Below are 18,374 nucleotides of genomic sequence, written 5' to 3' on the forward strand. Positions count from 1 at the left end.
ATCTTTCATTCTTTCTAAAGAGAATAGGTCTATAAAAGAAAAAAAAACATTTGAGTAAGAACATAGGAAAATATTTTTAAATTATATATATTTATCTTTTAATATAAAAAATATCAAATATAAGAACTCATAATCTAGATACAGATTAAGTGCCCCATTTATGATTGCTATAAATCTAGGTTATTACAACTAGAAAAAACTTTCAGGAGGTATTTGCTGTAAAGCAGTAATAATAATAATAATTTATTATCTTTTCATCTTTCAGGTACACTTAAAGAGCAGCCTTGTGGATGGCCGCGGAAAAAAACAAATGGAACAGGATAGAACCAACCAGGCTGAGGGCAATAGACTGAATCCATTCCTAACACTGCATCCTTCTCCTGTTTGCCAATCAGACGTATTATCAGTAAAGCGACAGAATGGTAGCCCAGTAACAGAGAATGGTCATTTTCACCTCAGTGGTGAAAAATGGAAAAACAACTATGGAATCCTTCATATGAAAGGAAACAAGAAGAAACACATTTATCCAAGCCTTACAAATGGAAAGACAGAACATTCAAAGTACACGCAAAATGGTGGAATAAAACGCATTGTCAGTGAACCATCATTGCTTGGGCTTCAGCAAGGCAAGAAGATCAGAACAGGTGAAGGGGTCAATGGAGAAACAAATGCCATAGGGAAAAATTGTGATCAAGTGAACATCTTTAATTCGTGCAATGAGAAGAAAACCACAAGAACTACAGAACAGGAAATTGCATCTTTTGAGCTCACAAACTGTTCAAGCTCTAATGGCGATGGATCAGATTCTCCCTTTTTCCATACTCAGAATGAACTGGCAAAGAAAAACGTTAACTACCAAAACAAGGGCACTGTCTTTTGTCTTAAAAACAAGATTGTGCCAATACCTAATGGTGCTACTGTTTCTACATACTCCGTGGAGAATTCAGCTAGTGAACTCCAGGAAAAGACATCTCACATAAATGCCATTAACAATTGTACTGATGCTACAAATGGGATCTCTCCTGAGACAGTCCAGAAATCCCATACCTCAGGGCAGATTACTTCCCCATGGAGTTCTAATTCAGAGCTGCCTCAGGTGCCAGCTGCAGCAACCGTTGTGGTGCAGAAAAAGGGAAATGTCAGCAAAGAGCATCCAACAATGGCTAGCTGTTCGCTTAAAATACATAATCAACAGGTAGAGCGACAAATGCAAGACTCTAATCCACAGACCTTACCAGCAGGAAGCGCCAACAGGCAAGAGAATATGGAGAAGGCTGTCACCAGTGATCTTGCTGAAAGTACTAGCAGCAACCTGCAGTCTCAGATCAGTATTACAGGAGATTTTTCAGAAAAAGCAGAACCTAGCAGTTCTTTCTTCAAGCATCAGTTAGCATTTAGCAAAGATTCTCGCACTTCATTAGAAATTAACAGCACTCTGGATACTGGTGTTAGGGAAAGACAATATTCCTCTCAAAACCAAAGCAGTTGGAATCATTTAAGGGCAAGAGGGAACAAAGCAGGGAATCAAGGTGAACTAAAATCATGGAGCCCAGCTCTATCTGAGCAACTTCAAAACTCTCAACAGTTTTTTCCACACGCACGGCAAGGTTCTCAACAGATGGGCAATGCAAGTCCCACCTTAGCATCTCCCACCTCTTTAACACAGAACTGCTCTGAAGGAATGAAACAGTCATCAGATCATCACTCTCAAGGTCTACAAATGAATGGAAGTAGTACAGAGCTGTTTCTGCACTATCGGACTGCTCTAGAACAAAAAGAACCCAAGAACCTCACTGAGAATGAAAGAGAGATGCCTTCCCCTCACAAAGCCAAGCGCCGTAATCTGCAAACACATCCTTACCTGAGCTCAAATAAGATGAATTTGAGTTTCTGTCCCTCTTATCATACACTCTCTACCCAGAAACCTAATGAGACATCCCTGAAATCTGTTCTCCGGTTCTGTAGTCGTGAAAATGAATTGCTGCAACTGCAATGTCCTGCTAAAAATCCCCATGATCTGAATGGTGTTCCAGCTGAGAAATTAATAGAACAAGAACAAAATCAGCAGTTGCATAAAACTGAAATGGCACATGAGCAGGATACAGCTAACCTGCAGCTGGCGTGCCAAATGAAGTCTCCTCCGGAGTGCCACACAAAGCTAGAATCTCCAGTACAGTCCCAGGGACAGCCACAGAGCTCACAGCACTTTCTTACATATCCCAGACAAGAGCAGCAAACGGAGCAGGTTTGGGGCTCTCACATAAAACAGCAGCACTTAAATCCTGAAACAGTAGAGAATGAGCAATTCTTTCAGTCCCACGCCTTATACCACCCACTGAAGCAAGAATCCACCAAGCCACAGCAAGCCCAAGTGTCCCAGAGTGCCCAACTAACCTCAAAGCAACAGGTGCAGCAAGTTAAAAGTATGGAACATTTGGCACAGATCTTTCCCCACTCCCCTATCAACAGTCACCAACAAACTGATGAACAACCATTTAAACGGATTAAAGCAGAAGAACACATACAAACTGAAAATCCATATCCAAAAGGCAATGAATTTCAACCACACATGCCCCAAGTGGGAATAGAGAAGGCACAGAAGTTAAGCAGCAAATACTCCCATCACAATCACATCCATGCAAAAGATATGCAACACTCCTGTCCAAAACAAATCCCTCTGGCTCCTGAGAAAAACGAAAAGCTCACAAACCATAAACTATATTCATTATTCAATTCAAAGGACTTGCAAAATGTGCAGGACTACTCAAACAGTGTGTCCGCAAAGCAAGATTCCCCTCCTTCCTACCCTAAGCAGGAGCAGCAAATCAACCTGGCTGCAGCTTTACAACAACCACTCAAACACATTCAGGAATACAGCAACCTGAACCAAGCTACTGCCCCCGAGAAGCCTGCACAAAGCCAGCAAAGTTACTTACCCCAACGCCAACAGATACCTCAACTTGCTCAGGATCAGAGAGAAAGTCATCTTCCGTCCCACCTCCAAAACCCAGGGGATTTTGTTGAAAAGCATGCAGCACTTAGATGGCATTTGTTACATAATCTAGAACAGCAAAGATATGAGGGCTTCAACAGCATGCAAGTGCCTATCAAAGCTGAAAGCAGCTCACAGTCAGACACCTGCATGCCTCCACCAAATGGAAAGCTGGAAAACCAAGTGTGGGAGAAACCAATTAAGCACGAGATCCAACATTATGGTTGTGAGAGTGCACAGCCACAGAGCATCATTCAGACGATGGAGCAGCAGCTGAAAAAATTCCATGTGAAATCACCATTTGATTACCACACTCTTAATATCAAATCACCCAGGCATGTGAAAGTTGAAACCTCAGGCTCTGTCACCATTTTATCTACACGCACCAATGCTGAAGAACTGGACTGCCGCATGCCCACATTACAGCAATCAACAACCCCTTCCATGGAGAAAACACCCACAAAGAGAACCGTGGGATCTATTCTTAATCATTTTTTAGAGTCACCCTCAAAATTATTGGATACACCCATAAAGAACCTACTGGATACACCCTTTAAGACACAGTATGAGTTCCCACCATGCAGCTGTGTGGGTAAGTAAAAGAATTTTAATGAGTAAAAATTAGCTATATATGGGCTATTGGACCTTGAGCTGCTGTTTATGGGGAATCTTGGGCTTCTAAGTTTGGAACTTAGGTTCCTAAACTACCCCTTTTAAGAACTGATAGAGTTGAATTCCTAAATGTAGACACCAGCTTTCCCCTAGGTTTCTGTTAGTCTGGACGTGAGCCCTTGGACCTAGGCCGAGGCCTAGTATAGCTTTTAGACCAAGGCCTAGGATGGACTGAACAGGCACTATACACGACCCCAGCTACCAATCCCTGCACACACACGCAACCAACCTTACACTTCCAGAATGGGGAAGATAGGGCATTCAGACGGGCCTCAAGGCCTACCTGGAACCGAGTCATACTTAGGGTAGGGAGAAAGAGACTAAGCTAGATGTCCCCGTCTGGGGACCGGAACACTAGCAACACCCTCACTGCTGGCAGTCAAGGAGAAAGGGTAGCATGCACAGGAACACGACAAGTGAGGGACTGAGATACGATACAGTAGGCAGAGGCCCTCAGCAAAACAGGGAAGGAACAGTGCTCAGTAAACAGGAGGCAGTACAGTAAGGGAAGTACTGGAACAGTCACCAAGGGAAAACTGCATTAAACAGATAACTGCCAGAGAAACTTTGCAGACTAAGGGTTAAACCCAGCACAGCACACAAACAGAAACCTGAGGAGGGGAACACTGCAGACAACAGGGAAGCATAGAAGCTCTGCAGACAAAGGGTTAAACTCAGCTCAGCACATAAACAGAAACTTGAGGCAGGGAATACTGCAGACAACAGGTTAAGGAGCACAAAGAAAAACAAACAAATGAAAAACAAACAAACAACCCCCACTGAGAGAAACAAAGGACAGGACCTGACAGGCAGAACAAACTCAGGACAAAGGGAACACTGAAGGAAGGCAGAAAACAAGAAACTGGAACAGAACGAGAGGTAACTCACCACTCGGACCCGAGCTAAACAGAGATCTCCAGGTGTAGGGAGAGGGGTAATTAAACACAAGCATACAGAGACAGAGCAATAGAAACTACAGCCAGGAGAGGAGCAACAGCTCCACACAAGCACACAAGCACAGAACTAACAGCTCACACAGAGCAAAGGAAGGCTTCAGCAGATCTGGAGTAAACGCCAAAGCATGGGTTGATGGAAGGGATGAGCTTAAATAGACAGACTGACATCAGCGCAGCCCCTGACAGACCAATCAGGAGCGGTTTCAAGCATTCCCCTGTCTGACTAGCAAGATTTTGACAGAATCATAACACTAACTTTAGGAACTTATAGAGTGGGTGTGGCCTGAGGCATAGCCAGATCAGAAAAGGACATTGAGCAACTAGCAGTGATTTTCAGTATAAATCTCAGCACTGCCAGAGCAGCTCTGTAGTTATACCTGTTGTACACCACATTGAGTGAATCACTTCATAAAGACACTTAGTAAACCCTTATAAATAAATAAATAAATAAGTCAGGCTGCCCAGACACTTTCATGGCATTGAAAAGTTCAGCCAGAGGACTACTAACATCCCCTTACCAGTGCCTCCCTCTCATTGCTTGTCAAAGCATCATCCCCAACAGTTTGCTCCCTTTCAGCACTTGCAAAAGTGATGTCAGAGATCAGACAGTCCTCCCACTACTGAATACAGAAAGTGAAGACCGAAATGGACACTCCTTCTCCACTGTAGCTTGTCAAAAGTGAAGCGAGTAGCTTCCCATGCTCCTCTCTGACTGCCTCCTTCCTCTAACCACTCATTAGCCTCCTGAAACTAAGCTGGGAGGAGGATACACATTTAGGGCTAGGGGTGTAGCTACTGGGGGCCATGGGGACCTGGGCCCCTGCAAATTTCATCCAGACCCCTGGTTTGGCTGGCAGGGGTCCCCAACCCCCGCCACCTGAAGCCTTCTTCAGCGCAGGTCTTCGGCACAGCCACGTTCGCTGCCTGCCCCCTGCTTTTCTTTCTTCTTGCTCCTCCTCTGCACGCTGACGCTCATTTTTAGCCTGTTTCCCTACCCCCCAACCCCCCCCCCCCCTCTCTCTCTCACACACACACACACACTTTAATTTTTGCTAGGAGTAGTGGAGCACCTTTTTTGGTTGGCGAGGCTAAGCAAGCCAATTTCCATCTCCACCCCAAGCTCTCTAACTGATGATGCTATTATGGGCACAGTATTGGTAGAGCTTTGGCCCCAGGATCACACTCAGTTCTACTGCCTATTATTTCCATATACAGGGGGAGGTAAGGGTTTTGTCAGTGTCTGTCTGGCTCCCAGTTTCAGTTGTTGCCTTCTACAGGAAGAATGGGGATGCGGGAAGTGGGGCTCGCTGTACCCTTTACCCCCCTTCCATAACCAAGAGGGATATAGGATGCCAAGAGGGATTGTCTACTTTCTGACTTCAGCTATAGGGAAGTAGGTCAGCCTGGTGAGTGGAGAAAAAGGTTTTATTTTCATCTAAGACTGGCCATTCTAATTCTAGGCAGCTAAATTCTGGAGTCCCAGGTTTAGGCAAATTAATAGCCAAGAACCTAAGCTCCAAAGTTCAGCTGAACATTTGGATATTCCTAGGTGACCAAAATATGGCCACATGGATTAGGAGCTCACCCATGACTGAAAATTGGCCTTTTAGCTTTCGGTTTTACCATAGAAAGACAAATTACTTCCACAATCATATTTATAGCTCACAAATGTTAAACCTGCTTGTTTCATAAGCTGAAACAGTTTTCTTTTACTACAGCAGTTTATTTCAATTCATCTGGCCTGTTACACAGGAGCAGCAGCAGATAGAAAAAAAAGAGGCCTTCAAAATGTTGGAATTTTATATAATGATCTTTTTTTCTTAAAAAGTGTGTGTGTGTGTGTGTGTGTGTGTGTGTGTGTGTGTGTGTGTGTGTGTGTGTGTGTGTGTGTGTGTGTGATCTTTTTTTCTTAAAAAGTGTGTGTGTGTGTGTGTGTGTGTGTGTGTGTGTGTGTGTGTGTGTGTGTGTGTGTGTGTGTGTGTGTGTGTGTGTGTGTGTGTGTGTGTGTGTGTGTCTGTTCTTATACTTTTGCAGTAGAAAACTTTCCAAATTAAAGACAACTGAGTGAGCTGCAGCTCTACATTTCTTTGTAACTAATTTTCTATCACTTGGCTTTCAAGTACATTCAGTCCAAGGTGAAAATCATTGAGATGAATGCCTATTCCAGTGGCTCCCAAACCTGGTCCTGGAGGCACCCCAACCAGTAAGGTTTTCAAGATATCCACAATGAATATTCATGAGAGAGAGATTTGCATACACTGCCTCCTCTGCTTGTCAATCTCTTTCATGAATATTCATTGTGGATGTCCTGAAAACCTGATTTGCTGGGGTGCCTCCCGGCAATGGCGTTCCTAGGGGCGCTGACACCCGGGGCGGATCGCCGATGCGCCCTTCCCCCTCGGGTACAGCGCCCCCCCCCCCCCCGGCAAAATAACCCCCCCCCCCCGGTGCAGCGCGACCCCCCGGCGAAAGAACCCCCCCGGGTGCACACCACTGGGGGCGCGTGCCACGCGCCTGTCGGCTCTTCGTTTCCATGCTCCCTCTGCCCCGGAACAGGAAGTAACCTGTTCCGGGGCAGAGGGAGCATGAAAACAAAGAGCCGACAGGCGCGCGGCACCCTCCCCAGTGGCGTGCACCCAGAGCGGACCGCCCCCACCGCCCCCCCCCCCCCTTGATACGCCACTGCCTCCCGGATCAGGTTTGGGAACCACTGGCCTGAGAAGATTTAGGAACCAGAGGAGAAAAAATGAATCAGACAAGTCTCTTGGGCTATTTTCTACAAAGTTGAAATTCAAAGCGATTTAACCAGCCAGAAACATATCCTGACTGTTTAGATAGTTTGCTTAGGGCTAAGTGCTCATTTTCAGCAGCATTTAGTAGATTCACTAATGTAAAACCAGCTATTTTGGGGGCGTTCTGGGGAGGAGTCAGTACTTGGCCGGTTAAGTGCCGATATTCAGCACTTAACCATCCAAGGTCACCACATATTACTACTACTACTTATCATTTCTATAGTGCTACTAGACGTACGCAGTGCTGTACACTTGAACATAAAGAGACAGTCCCAGCACCACAGAGTTTACAATCTAATTAGGACAGACAAACAGGACAAACAAGAGATAAGGGAATATTAAAGTGAGGATGATGAAATAAGGGTTTTGAACAAGTGAATAAGGGTTAGGAGTTAAAAGCAGCATCAAAAAGGTGGGCTTTTAGCTTAGATTTGAAGACGGCCAGAGATGGAGCTTGACAAACAGGCTCAGGAAGTCTATTCCAGGCATATGGTGCAGCAAGATAAAAGGAACGGAGTCTGGAGTTAGCAGTGGAGGAGAAGGGTGCAGATAAGAGAGATTTACCCAGTGAACGGAGTTCCTGGAAGGAATGTAGGGAGAGATGAGAGTAGAGAGGTACTGAGGAGCTGCAGAGTGAATGCACTTATAAGTCAATAAGAGGAGTTTGAACTGTATGCGGAAATGGATAGAAAGCCAGTGAAGTGACTTGAGGAGAGGGCTAATATGAGCATAACAACACTGGCGGAATAAAGTCAGTCCTATCTTTATACCATGCCGGTTAAATGCTCAACATCGCACTTAGGGGCCTATTTACTAAGTCACGTTAAAAGTGGCCCACGCTAGTTTTGGTGCATGAAATTGGTGAGCGCTGGGCCACTTTTTACCCCGGCAGGAAAAAGGACTTTTTAAAAATGAGGCAGTAAATAGCTGTGCGCTACTATTAAAATTAGTGCACCGCTATTTACTGCCTGAGCCCCTTACCACCACCTCTTTAGAAGGTGGTAAGGGCAGCATGCGGCAATGTGACCACGCTGACTATTACCTTTGGGATCGCCCTACGCAGTAGAAAATAGAAAATTGTTTTCTACTGCGGGAAACTGTAGGCGTCAACTTCAGAACTGCCCCCGGGCTCCTGCGCTTCCCCAGCACTGGGGCCAATTTAGCACACACTACCCACTTGGTAGCCCTACCCGCACCTTTGTAAAAGGGCCTCTTAACTTGTTTAGCTGGATCCATAAACCCAGAAATTCAATTCTGAAGACCAGATGTGGCTCGGCACTGAATTTCTGAGGATAACGCTAGAGGCGACCAGCGAAACGCTGAGCACCACCTGTTCAGTGTCAGACCCCTGTATTTTCTTGTGAATAATTCTCTTCAGGTAATGGCTCCATAAGAGTTAATTTTGCATGTGCCATGACAGTAATTAGCCTTATATCTAATCCAGGGTATGTGGTGTAGAATCTCAATCTCTCAAATTTACTGGTAATGCTCATAGTAATAAGTGTATCATACCGGGAAAGCACTTCTTTCTGGGGTTCATAAGCTAGAATGATGTTGATTTTTGAAGTGATTTAGCTGGGAAAGAGAGCCCTCTGCCCATTTAAATCATGGTAGCCCAGGAGATGATATTCAGTACCACTTAACTAAATACTGCCTTTGATCTCTGTGGTACTTAATTTAATTCTGGAATTTATAATCTGCTTACCCATCAAGTTCAAAGCAGAGAACAGTTTCACATTGCAAGCAGGTGCTTTCTCTGTCCCTAGAGGGTTCACAATCTGTTTTCATGCTTGAGGCAATGGAGGGTTAAGTGACTTGCCTAGGGTCACAAGGAGCTGCAGTGGGAACTGAGCCCAGGATGCTGGGATTGAAGCCTGCTGCACTAACCATTAGGCCACTCCTCCACTTGCAGGTTAGTGCTGAGGCGGTCCAAAGGCAAGTTGGGAAGGAGTCAGAAATTATGCAGGCAGTGGTAATATTCAGTGCCGGCACCGATTTAGCTAACTAAACAACTGGTAATAATCCCAGAACTGATTATTTAAACATGCAGTCAAACATTATGAACAGAGAGGAGCGTGGCGCAAGGAGCGTGACCGGACTTGAGATTAGTGTTTATGGACCACACCCTGAGGCAGCGTTAAGCGAAACATGGCATGTGTCGGTGTTTTGTTGTTCTGGTCCTTCACTCTCTAAGATAAATTAGCACAGTTGCACTTTTTTTTTTTTTTTACTAAAGATGCAAGAAGCTGCACTTTCCGATAATACAAGTTGTTTAATTAAATGTGAGATTAATTAAATAACTAAAGTATCAAGAAGGGACCAGTGAGGTGGGAGACGAGTCACGGGCAGAGTGAGTCCATGTGAAAAGAGTGGCCACTGAGGTCCATTAAAAAGTCAAATGTGTGATCGCATGTTTAACTCAGTGTTGGGATTATTACCAGTTGTTTAGTTACTATCCCCATATTTATGTTCTAGACCTTTAAATTGTCATATAGCTAACTATGAACGTAGAATCACATAAAAAGCAGTCCTAACCAGTGGCATTCCCAACCTGTTCTCCACCCAGGGCGGGTCGCCGCTGCTTCTCCTGGTATATCACCCCCCCCCCCCAAAGCACATTTCCCCCCCCCCCCCCAGCGCATCTCCCCACCACCACCGAAGCACATGACCAGACCTTTCCTCTCAGGAAGGGGGTGTGCTGAGTAGGCGCATAGCTGTTGGCTCTACCATTCCCCTGTCCCGGAACAGGAAGTAACATTAGTGGGGACAGGGGACCGGCAGAGCTGACAGCCACACGTCTTCTCCTCGCACCCTCTTGCTGCCTGCTCCTGGAGCAGACCGCCCCGCCCTTGGTTTACCACTGGTCCTAACAATGCCTGGTTATGTGGGTATGACACTGAATGTCAGCTGTAGCCACAACATCCGGGTACTGCCAAAGACCTAGTCTGTGCTTGGATAGGGCTTGGCACAGAATAGGCAGGTAAGTTTGCCGTGGGCAGTCAGCATTTACAGAAACATTGGCCTCCACTGGCTCAATATTGGCCAGAATATGTATGGGCAACCTTTCAAGGTGTGCTTGGAAATTGTTTTAAAATCAAGCCTGTGGCACCCAATATGATGGGAGATATTTCTCTATCTGCCACATTTCCCCAATCTCTGACTGCATCTCTTGGTGCTTGAGGATCCTTACCCTCTCCACCTGATTTACAAAATAATCGTTCAGCACTGACCCATTTATTATCAGTTCTATTGTACAGAAGGACTACATGCCTGGGCAACAGGTCTGAATTCAAGCTATTCTTACAATGTACCACTTTATTATAGTCTGCAAAAAAAGTTCAGCTTCTACTTTATAGTCCTTTGGTAAATAGTTTCTGCCAATATGTACTGTGAAAATTTTCCGTAGGCAGAGTTACTGGGTGGTTAGGTTAAAAGCTTAAGCATGTAAAATTCAAATTGAAAAATGAAGTGCTAATGTAATTAATTTTCATTATTTTAACAGAGCAAATGATTGAAAAAGATGAAGGCCCCTATTATACCCATTTAGGAGCCGGACCTAATGTGGCAGCTATTAGAGAAATCATGGAGGAAAGGTAATTAACAGAAAATTGCATGGAACAGATTAACATTTATCCTCTTGGAGTATCTGGGTTTCTCAACTTTCCCAGATGAAGACATAAACAATTGCAAATCAATTCCCTTCTAGCTCCAGCATGACACACTGTGCTGGGCATCCAGAGAAATCATAATATTTGACAGAGCTAATGACCTGCTTCCTGATGGAAGTTGTGAATGTTCGGAAAGGAGCCAACCGTTCCAGATGAGAACAAGCACTGCCAGCCAGCCCACCCACTGAGGAGACTGGCGATCAGTGCAAAGGCTGGCTTTTTCAGCGGGAAAAAGTGTGCCAGCAGCTGAGGACAAAAATAGGAAACTAAAGCCATCCAAACAGAAACACTTGCATTTATATCTATCAGTTCATCCACTGATCCATTTAAGGTTACATGTACATGTGTACAACGTATCCATCTATTAACTTATATATCTATACCTATATCTTCTGTATCCAGTATATCAATATCCAGCAATTCTGTAAAAGCTGAGAGCCATTCGCACATGCAAAATCAACCCCAGGCCACCCATGAGCCAGGAACATGCTCAGAGGTATTCTAAAAAAAAAGAAAAACACAGGAGTAGCCTAATGGTTAGTGCAGCAGACTCTGAACCAGGGGGAACTGGTTTTTATTCCCACTGCAGCTCCCTGTAAGTCACTTAACCCTCCATTGCCCCAGGAGGTACAAAATAAGTACTTGTGTATAATATGTAAACCACTTTGATCGTAACCAGAGCAAGGCGGTATATCAAATCCCATCCCATCCCCTTTCCTTTTATTTTGTTTTGAAGTATGTCACATACATGCAAATGCCCAGAAAGGGAGCATGTTCAGGATGAAGAGTAGGTGGGCACTGGGCAGGACTAGCAACCACGCATGCAGGACATATTCTATAAACAATATGAGCATGGATGTAGCTAAGGCCGCCGAGACACAGAGCCGGGCCTGGGGCAGGGCCGCCACCACAACCTCCTCTCAGGTCGCCCCTGCGCCCTTACCTTCCTGTGTCTGCTCCTCCCTCGGTCTGTCACTGTCCTGCTCCTGTGTGCCAGGACCCGGGTTATCGCATTAATACAATCACTCAGGTCCCAACACACAGGTGCAGGAAAGAGACAGACTGAGGGAACAGAACTTTCTGGTGCTGGACCCCCCTTGGAGGCCAGGCCCAAGGAATGTTGCCCCCCCCCCCCCCCCCGGGCCACACGGGATATAGCATAAAAGATGTGCCCAAGTGTATACTTCCTTTAAATAGCAACTAAATAGCAGAGAATATCTCTTTTTTTTTGGCCTGGAGAATTTGTTGGTGCCATCTCAGTGTGTGATAAGGCCTTACTCTTCCTCAAACTAGGTAGTTCTCTCACCTAACACTCTATAGCCCAATTAAATCCCAGTCTGCTCCATTTTGTCCTTTTTTTTATTACATTACATTATACTAGACTTATATCCAGCTAATACCATGAATAGTTCAAAGTGGGTTACTTATTAAGCAAGAGGAAAACAAATATTTTATTTTTGTTACATTTGTACCCCGCGCTTTCCCAGTCATGGTAGGCTCAATGCAGCTTACATGGGGCAGTGGAGGGGTAAGTGACTTGCCCAGAATCACAAGGAGTGGCCTGTGCCTGAAGTTGGAATCGAGCTCAGTTCCTCAGGACCAAAGTCCACCACCCTAACCACTAGGCCATATTCAGATGTTACAGCAGTAAGTTAATAAGCATAGTAAAGATAACGAATTATAAACTAAAAACCAAGTTCTATACATTAAAATACTTCTGAAATAAAAAAGTCTTAAGTGATTTCCTAAAATATAGATAATTTCCTATCAACCTAAGTTCTAATGGTAAGGAATTCTGAAATGATACAGCCTTATAAGTAGACAATAATCTCTCAAATCTAACATTACATACCGACGGAAAGAGCAGTAAACACTATTCTCTTAAATGATCAGACTTATAACCGATAGAAATATTAAGCGTTTTTATAAGATAATAAGGGGCCTTACCAAGTAATGTCCTAAATACATGAACCACAAGTTTAAACGGCACCCTCAACTCCACTGGCAGCCAATGCATTTTTAACAAATATGATGTAACTGAATCAAATCGATCCAGAGAATAAATCAGCCTGGCTGCTGTATTTTGTATTATCTGCAAACTGTGCAATGATGTTTTGGTACAGACTGAAAAAACACTATTACAATAATCGATCCTAGAAAGAATTAAAGAATGAACCACTAATCTAAAGGCAGAGGTGGTGAAATATTTCTTTAATATACTAAACACCCTCTAAAAATCTTATCTTCTTCCCTTTTCTCAGCCCCTCTGCCTTATCTCTCTGTGAAATGTGTGTGCATATCTGTGTGCGCTCGCTCATGCTTACGGGGTGCGTCCATCTACTGCCATCTGTCAGTGTGTCTCCAGCAGTGTCTGTTTAACCCTGTATGCCTATGTGTGTGTAGTCCAGTACACAGATGGTGGGGGGTGTTATTGATGGTGGGAACTGTGTGCGAGTAGTGGTGGTTGCAGGGTATTACTGGTAGTGGGTTCAAGCATGAGTGGAAGCGAGTTGTTGCTCCTGTGGGTACTGGCTCACAGGAGAGAGAGAGAGGTCATAGAAGAGATGGAGAGCTGCAGTGCTGATGATATACAGACCCAGAACACAGTTCATGTACATAACAGAAGAGTTATGCCTGCAGCAACTTTAGATTTGACAAGGAGACAATAGTGCACCTGTGCTACCAGCCAGAAGAAGATCTAGAGCCCATAACATGAGGGGACAAGCCCTGCCACTGCACCTGAAGGTCACTACAGTCCTAGCCACAGCATCATTCTAGACACCCCTTGGGGCCACAGCTGGCATCAGCCAGCCAGCCAGCCACTTCATGCTGCATTGCTCAGCTTCTGCAGACTTTTCTTTAAAGAGACATGCAATATATTTGCTTTCCTGAGCAAGAGGCAGAGCAACACCAAACTATGACAGATTTCTATAAACTGGCATACTTCCCCTCTATGCTCAGAGAAATAGACAGCACCCATATAGCATAAGACCTCTTGCAGGAAAGTAGGCAATCTATAGGAACTGAAAGTGCAGGTGGTCTGCAGTGCTTCAGATATCATAACTGATGTGTGTGTATACTACACAAGATCCAGTCACAGTGCCCACATCCTGTCTCAATCTGGAATACTTGAGTGTTTTCAGAGTCACCAATTCACTGCTAGGTAAGCTATAGTCACCCACCAACACTCTTACAATCACTAACCAGCTATCTCTTTCACCACATACTACAACTTGTCCTGCAAGCCTCAGGTACCACCAATTGTCTGATGTACCAAGCCACTCAACAGTAGGTTAAAATTTATTCAAACCTTTGCTCTGTTCTTTCCAATTGACAAAAGCTATCCCTGTGGATCTGGTTGTTGACCACCATTGTCAACCCCCATGAGGCACCTGAAGAAATAGACAACAAGGCACACAGGAAAACCAGGGCTCTGATAGAAAGGACATTTGGCATATTGAAATCACAATTCATGTACCTGGATTGGTTAGGTGAAGAACTGCTCTACACACCAGCTAAAGCCTGTGACTTATGGCGTGCTGCATACTCCACAACCTATCCCTTACTTGCAAGATGCCAGACCCTGAGGAACCAATGCTGCAAGTCACAGACAGTAATGAGGAGAAGGAGGCTGTGCAACATCAGAACCTGGCTCCTCCACTCTGACACCCTGCATACTAGCAGGCAGTGGCTGCAAGAGATGAACTCATCCAGACACATTAAATGTGTGTAAGTGAATTTTTATTAAATTTGACCCCATGTACAAAATTCCCCCTCCCCCACTTCCTGAGGTCTCAGCATGATAGTCTGCCCATTGTGACTTTCATATCAATTTTCACTTTACCATATATGTGATTACATGAACAGATGTGAAAAGTGTCCCCATGGTACTCACCCTCCCCTCTGCCCTGTGTAAACCCATGACAACCTTCCCATGCCCTATTTTCTCCCTCTGTCATGGGGGAGGTAACTGAAGATGCATGCTGCAGTGTAGAGATTGCTGGGTGATGAGTGTTGTCCACCTTGACCTACCACACTCATCCTGTCGTCCACAAGGAAATTGGGGAAGACCAGGCACTGGTGTCTCACACCAGTATGGTTAGGCTCTGGGGTTGGGTGAGGTAGTCTGAAGTACCATGAAGCTGTCACTAGAGGTTGAGGCAGCCATTTTGGAGATCCAGCCACCAAGGACTTCAGGTAGGCCCAGCATCCTGAGTGGCAGGGGAAGTTGAGAAGGTGTCTTGATTCATCAGGGGGGTGTGAGAGGGGGGGGTCCAGCCCTTCAGGAGGTAGGTAGGGTGTTCTAGCCTTTCGGGGGGGGAGTCTAGCCTTGTGGGGGGACTGGAAGGAGCACAGGGCACCTTTTTATGCAAATACCAGCCTAAATTCAGTGCCATCACACATGAATAACCAGCAACAGTTAGGGCAGTTTCAAAGCTGGCACTGAATATTAAAGGCACCTGCATAACTTGGCTGTTTTGTTACAATATTCAGCTGCACTGGCCAGTTAAGTGCCACTGAATATCGACGGATAGGCGGCCATTGGTGATTTAAGTGGACAGGAGCCTATCCTGCCTGCTTAAATTGCTTTGAATATCTAGTAGAATATGTTTTGGGGAGAAGGAATGGTTCACAGAGGTGGGAAGAGACCATCTCAAAGAGAGGAGGAGGACAGATTGGGCTAAGAGTTATGAGAGCATCTGGATAATGCTAGTGTGCTCTAGGGTAGTTGCTAGGTCCCCAAGGGTGCCTAGAATGTGCCCTAAAATGTACTCCATCCTCTCAGTGTGCTCCTCTGCTGGGTCATCCTTTCAGTGTGCTTCCTGCTGCTGGGCCAACTCCTACCCAATGCAGCTAGTGCCCCATCTCCTGCAGCACCTGAGGTCACAGACTGAGCTCCCCCTCCCCTAGATGTCACAAGGAATGGTGCATTGGCTCCATGGGTACAGTGGATGGGGTCTGGTGGAGGTCCTTGGATTCTTCACAGCCTGAGATTATTACCACCTCCCCATTATAATCATCCTCTTCCTGGAGTGGCACAGTAGGATGCCAGGGCTGGGTGGGGCATGAGGGATGTTTAGGAGAGAGGGGGTTGAAAGGTAAAGGGAGCTGTGAGGGATGATTGGAAAGGAGGGGTGGAGGGGTTAGAGGAGCTCCTTATGCATTTTCCTCTTCTCCTTCCACCACTGCCTCCTCTTCCACCTCTATAGTGGAGCAGGGGTCAGACCTGTACCTCCTTTTCCAGAGGGTCCAGCAGCTTGATGATAGGATATAGAAATGAACCAGAATGGCAGCTGTTAGCTTCATGAATCTGGTGGGATGAATAGCATCATTTTATCACTGTTTTAGAGTTGCTTTACAAGTGGCAGCAGACTAGCAGACGGATGCATTTCTGGGAGAGAAGTATGAAGGTCTGGTATGTTATGAGCACTCACTGGACAGAAATCCCCAGGACACTCAGGATGCTTGGACAAAGATGTGTTCCTTGAGAGGCTTTAAGGAATAGAGGGTTAGAGATAGGGAGTGAGTGTGGTGAAGCTACACAATGTTAACAGCTACTGTGGACATACCTCACAGACATGGTGAGCTATTTTGATCATCAGATGGCCTTTCCACTATATCTGCTAGTTGGCAACACCAGTGGTTTGAAAAAGAAGGCCTGATATGGAACTGGGTTGGGCAAAGGGACCATAGGTCTCTTAGCATATTGCCAAGCACACGTTGGACAGCAGAGCATTGGGAAGGGGAGAGGTTTAGGAGTGGTGGAGTGGCCTAGTGGTTAGGGTGGTGGACTTTGGTCCCGGGGAACTGAGGAACTGAGTTCAATTTCCGGCACAGGCAGCTCCTTGTGACTCTGGGCAAGTCACTTAACCCTCCATTGCCTGTCGCGTTGATCCTGCCATGAGTGGGAAAGCGCGGGGTACAAATGTAACAAAAATAAAATAAAAATATATGGCCCCTACAAAACATCAGCAGTTTCCCTGCCCATGAGAATGATGATGAGAACTACATAGAGCTAATCCTAGAGGGAGTTGTGGGATGAGGTGGCAGCACTGTGCGATGTGGTGATTGTTGTGCATGAGTGCTTTCAATTGACTTACACTGGATGTGAACTCTCACTGTGGCGGCTCACTGGTGAATGTAGCTGAAACAACTGGTGCTAAGGCTGGATCCGCTGTTGTGAGAACACTCATATGTAGATATAATAGAGGTCTTTAAAATACTGAGTGGAGTGGAACAGATAGATGTGAATCGATTGTTTACTCTTTCCAAAAATGCAAGGACTAGGGAACACACAATGAAGCTATTAAGTAGTAAGTTTAAAACAAATGGAGACAATATTTCTTCACTCAACATGTAATTAAAGTCTGGAATTTGTTGCCAGAGAATGTGGTAAAAGCAGTTAGCTTAGTTAGCAGGGTTTTAAAGGGTTTGGATAATTTCCTAAACTAAAAGTCCATAAACCATTGGACTTGGAAAAATCCACTGCTTATTTCTAGGATAAGCAACAAAAATATCTTTTACTCTTTGCGATCTTACCAGGTACTTGTGACCTGGATTGGCCACTGTTGGAAACAGGATAATGGGTTTGATGGACCTTCGGTCTGTCTCAGTATGGCAATGCTTATCTTATGCTCTTATGCCTTCATTGTAGAAACATATGGGAGTACTTGGTACTGGCCTGCTTCCTCTGCCATCTGAGCAGAGACCCCCTGGAGTCACTCTGGTCTCCTGTGGTGCAGGTACCTGGCCCTCTTCTTCAGGTCCTCAATCTGTGTAGAAGTGAATGCTTCCCACCATTTCATCGTATAGGTTCAGACTCATGATGCTGTCTTCTGGGGTGTTCCTTGGTGCATATGTGGCACAGAGATGGCTCTGCTTGCCTGGATATGGTGCATTGGCATGGCAGTCTGTCCTGCTACATTTTCTCTCACATGCACCTTTTAGTCTATGTCCCTCATTGTGTTATGCTCTTATGTAGGATCTATGCACACCATTTACATGATGGTGGCAGCAGAGGGTCTTGTCTTGCGAGACAGAGGACTACAGCCATGCCCTACATGAAAGCGGGGCTGCAAATTTGTTGTTCCTATGGGCATATGTGCTTCCCCTTCACCTATCCCCCTCTCTTCATCTTGAAGGTACTGATAGCAACTCCAACTCCAACTCCCTATCCCCCTAGAGAGGGTTGTGCAACTCATTGCATATTTGTTCTGCAATTTGTTGACCTTTTCCCACTCCCACCTTGTCACCCTTCTCTGACACTCCTGTGTGGCACAGGACCAAGTGCTGT

General features: G+C 45.3%; 1 protein-coding gene across 1 annotated transcript in view; it reads left to right on the plus strand.

The window, feature by feature from the left end:
- Positions 1–250: 250 nt before the first annotated feature.
- Positions 251–18,374, plus strand: part of TET2 (tet methylcytosine dioxygenase 2) — a 93,588-nt gene continuing 75,464 nt past the window's right edge. Inside the window, exons 1-2 of the mRNA XM_030190763.1 lie at positions 251–3,584; positions 10,915–11,005. Of these exons, the coding sequence (XP_030046623.1) occupies positions 311–3,584; positions 10,915–11,005 (3,365 nt within the window). The 5' untranslated portion in view covers positions 251–310. The remainder of the gene's footprint in view (positions 3,585–10,914; positions 11,006–18,374) is intronic.

This window comes from Microcaecilia unicolor, chromosome 2 (genome assembly GCF_901765095.1).
Source record: "Microcaecilia unicolor chromosome 2, aMicUni1.1, whole genome shotgun sequence".
Taxonomy (NCBI): domain Eukaryota; kingdom Metazoa; phylum Chordata; class Amphibia; order Gymnophiona; family Siphonopidae; genus Microcaecilia; species Microcaecilia unicolor.